The 361-nt window shown below is 38.5% G+C and overlaps 1 protein-coding gene across 1 annotated transcript in view; it reads left to right on the plus strand.

Moving 5' to 3' along the window:
* FAM161B (family with sequence similarity 161 member B) overlaps positions 1-361 on the plus strand; it is a 17,102-nt gene that overhangs the window by 12,536 nt on the left and 4,205 nt on the right. Inside the window, 1 exon segment of the mRNA XM_019519917.1 lies at positions 120-247. Coding sequence (XP_019375462.1) covers positions 120-247 — 128 coding nt within the window.

Genomic DNA, 361 nt, shown 5'->3' on the forward strand with positions numbered 1-361 from the left:
ATGAAATGGAGCTCTGTTCCCTGACCTTGGCAGTCAGGTTCATCTCTTCAGTAGACACCCAAAGAGAAGATTCTACACATTGTTCATAAGTATTCTGAATTTGATTGCATTCCTTTCAGGATTTTCAGCAGCTTTCTTTGGCCCCCATGCAAAGAAGTCATTCTTTGACTGGTCTTTCCTCTCTCTCTTCCAACACCCTTCCAGTGCATATAACAGATGCAGCAAGAAAGAGGGAATCTGCAATTAGGTGAGTGGAAAAATAGAAGTCTACAAGATTATACCACACCCAACAAAATAGATTACAAGTTTTAATAGACTTCCATTCTTTTTTTTTTTTTTTTGCTCCTTCCCATCATACTTT

This window comes from Gavialis gangeticus, unplaced genomic scaffold (assembly GCF_001723915.1).
Source record: "Gavialis gangeticus isolate Ggan-Ray unplaced genomic scaffold, GavGan_comp1, whole genome shotgun sequence".
NCBI classification, from domain to species: Eukaryota; Metazoa; Chordata; order Crocodylia; family Gavialidae; genus Gavialis; species Gavialis gangeticus.